This window comes from Perkinsus marinus (assembly GCF_000006405.1).
Source record: "Perkinsus marinus ATCC 50983 genomic scaffold scf_1104296948516, whole genome shotgun sequence".
Classification (NCBI taxonomy): domain Eukaryota; phylum Perkinsozoa; order Perkinsida; family Perkinsidae; genus Perkinsus; species Perkinsus marinus.
Genome location: NW_003210155.1, coordinates 53,165 through 55,511, shown reverse-complemented (window position 1 = coordinate 55,511; position 2,347 = coordinate 53,165). Strand labels below are relative to the sequence as shown.

At 47.0% G+C, this 2,347-nt stretch overlaps 1 protein-coding gene across 1 annotated transcript; it reads left to right on the top strand.

The window, feature by feature from the left end:
- The first annotated feature begins 208 nt into the window (after positions 1-208).
- On the top strand, positions 209-789 carry Pmar_PMAR023809 (hypothetical protein). The gene has a single exon (XM_002778594.1). It carries the CDS (start codon positions 268-270, stop codon positions 667-669), a length of 402 nt encoding a protein of 133 aa, XP_002778640.1. The 5' UTR covers positions 209-267; the 3' UTR covers positions 670-789.
- The last annotated feature ends 1,558 nt before the right edge of the window (positions 790-2,347 follow it).

Here is a 2,347-nt window from a genome sequence, read left to right as displayed (position 1 = left end):
AGTCAAGAGCCGTCATGCGCCACCTCAGGTGGCCCACCTGGAATCCCTATGGATTTTGAGCCTTTTTTCGCCGCACAGCAAGATGAAGCCACACGCGTCCTGTGCTGAGCGCGTGCGTGCAGTGTTTGTCGATAAACCGGATTCCTCCGGTATATGCTGTCTCCTGTGTGTAAGCATACTATTTGCATCGCTCGTCAATGATTGGAGTAGGCTGGAAGCATTTCTGTATAATGATCATCCAATTCAGCTGTCACCTCAACATTTCTAATGCAACTCTTCACTTGGGCTGTCGCTCTCCTTTCTATGGTTATGGCCACTACGCTTTCAACTGTTGCCGCTAACAAGCGTTGTGGTGATCCACTGTGCTGGAAGAAAGTTGGTAGTGCCTCTTACTGTAAGGATTACCAGCAAAATCCAGCTGGGCGTGTTTGCCAGACTCTCGATGCCAAGGACACCAGAATGATCCCCTGCGAATGTCCTAAGCCAACCCCCACCACAACTACCACTACTCAATCACCGACACCTCCTCATAGGCCTTGTTCTGGCGGTGACTTATTCTGTGACTTCATGACAGACGGTGGTGTCTGCGAGAGGTTGCCGGACAGCGAGAACTCCGGCAAGTGCGTTGGTGGCGCCAGACCTGATGATTTCTCATGTGTCTGCATATAGGAGTAGATGTAGCTTTAACTTTTTGTCTCTTTCGCATTCCCCCTAAAGAAGTGCATCATTCACAGTGTGGATTCCACACATGTGCCTACTCGTCTGTAGGATGCAGCGACGGTTATTGAAATACTACGGTTGTGTTCTTTGTCACGAATACCGTGGGGGTTCACTCAACAGTCCATGTTGGCAAACTCGTTATTCATCACTATTCAACACTCCACATCACTAAGAATAATAGAAAATATTCCTACGAGGAAGCGAACCTTAGACCATCATCATGGAACACACGATCACTATCCATTAGACTATAGCTACTCGTAAGAGATGTAACCCTCCCCAGTAGGTTGAGTTGCTCTTCGTATTGACCATCCCCTCCATCTGATGCACAGTTATCAGGTGATGTGAGACTTCCACTGCCTCAGAAGATCCCTTCTTCGTTCAAGGGGATCCGTATCCACTACAAACACAATACGTAAAACTATTTGAACACGATAGTGCCATGGGAGGTATCAATGATGACGGAATGCACTGCCAAAAAATCTACTTAGAGTTTTTCTGGTGCCTTGTTTGAATGCATTGGCCGATGCCAACAATTCTACCGCTTCCGTTGAATCTTGAAAGTGGGAGCATTCAGCTCATGAAACTAACCAATTCATTACTATCAGTTACCAAAGCAATGATATCACCGACTCAATTATACACGGTCACAGTTTTTGGAGGCTGCATTTATATCACTAGTGAGCCGAGAATCCAGGTTGAGACCCCCTGTAGTTAAGGCGAAGTTAACAAGTTGGAGTTTCGCCCGTTTCACGTGGAGTGGCGAATTACTCTGAAAAACGCAATATTCGCGGTGATATGCAGTAGTCTCAAAATAGGTTTTCCATGTCACGTTTGAAACTCCATCGTATACTTGAAGTGACGATAAGAGAAGCAAAAGCTCTCACAGTTTGGTATTCGGGCATCCGTCCTGTCATTAATTCTCAAATTACTAGGGCATTCTTATCGTTATTGTTATCGCATTCTTTCGGCAAGCACATACTGGATGTTATAGCGACTGGGTTGTACGGTGACACGTTCGTTTCCAAAGAACACATTTTGCCTGAAAAGTGCCCGCTGTTAACAGACGAGATCGGAAGTATGCCTTTCTCGAAATGGAGAAGTTCGAAGCCTAGATTATAGATGTCATGCAACTCACTCGTATTCAGAATACCAGGAATGACGACCTCACGCATTTCACACGAGAGAGAAACACGGTACAGTTCCTTTGCGGAGAAATTCCTCAGCCGGGGATCGTACCATCATCCTCGATGAGAGGGAAAGTGTGTGGCCTAGCGAAGTACCCGTGAGGTGAGCGCTAAACAACCTGTTGTGTTGATGAAAATGAGTGCTGCAATGATCGAATGGCAGACTCCAAGGACTGCTGTAGGGATGTGGAGCACCTCAGCGGTACCATTTTTTTCTTATTTACCTTGGTGTTGGGCACCTGCTTTGCCCAAAGCTTCAACATATGCCATGATGGCATCAGCGCGCGCCAGGGGTGGGGGCCCCTGAGAGAGCGCGCCCAAACCTTTCACGCAATCGCGCAGGTGCGACCTGCCTATTGAATAGGGGCTGGAAATGAAAAAGCTAAATTTAAATGGCCCGTGGAAATCGGCTGATTATCCGTGTACACATAGATCTCTAC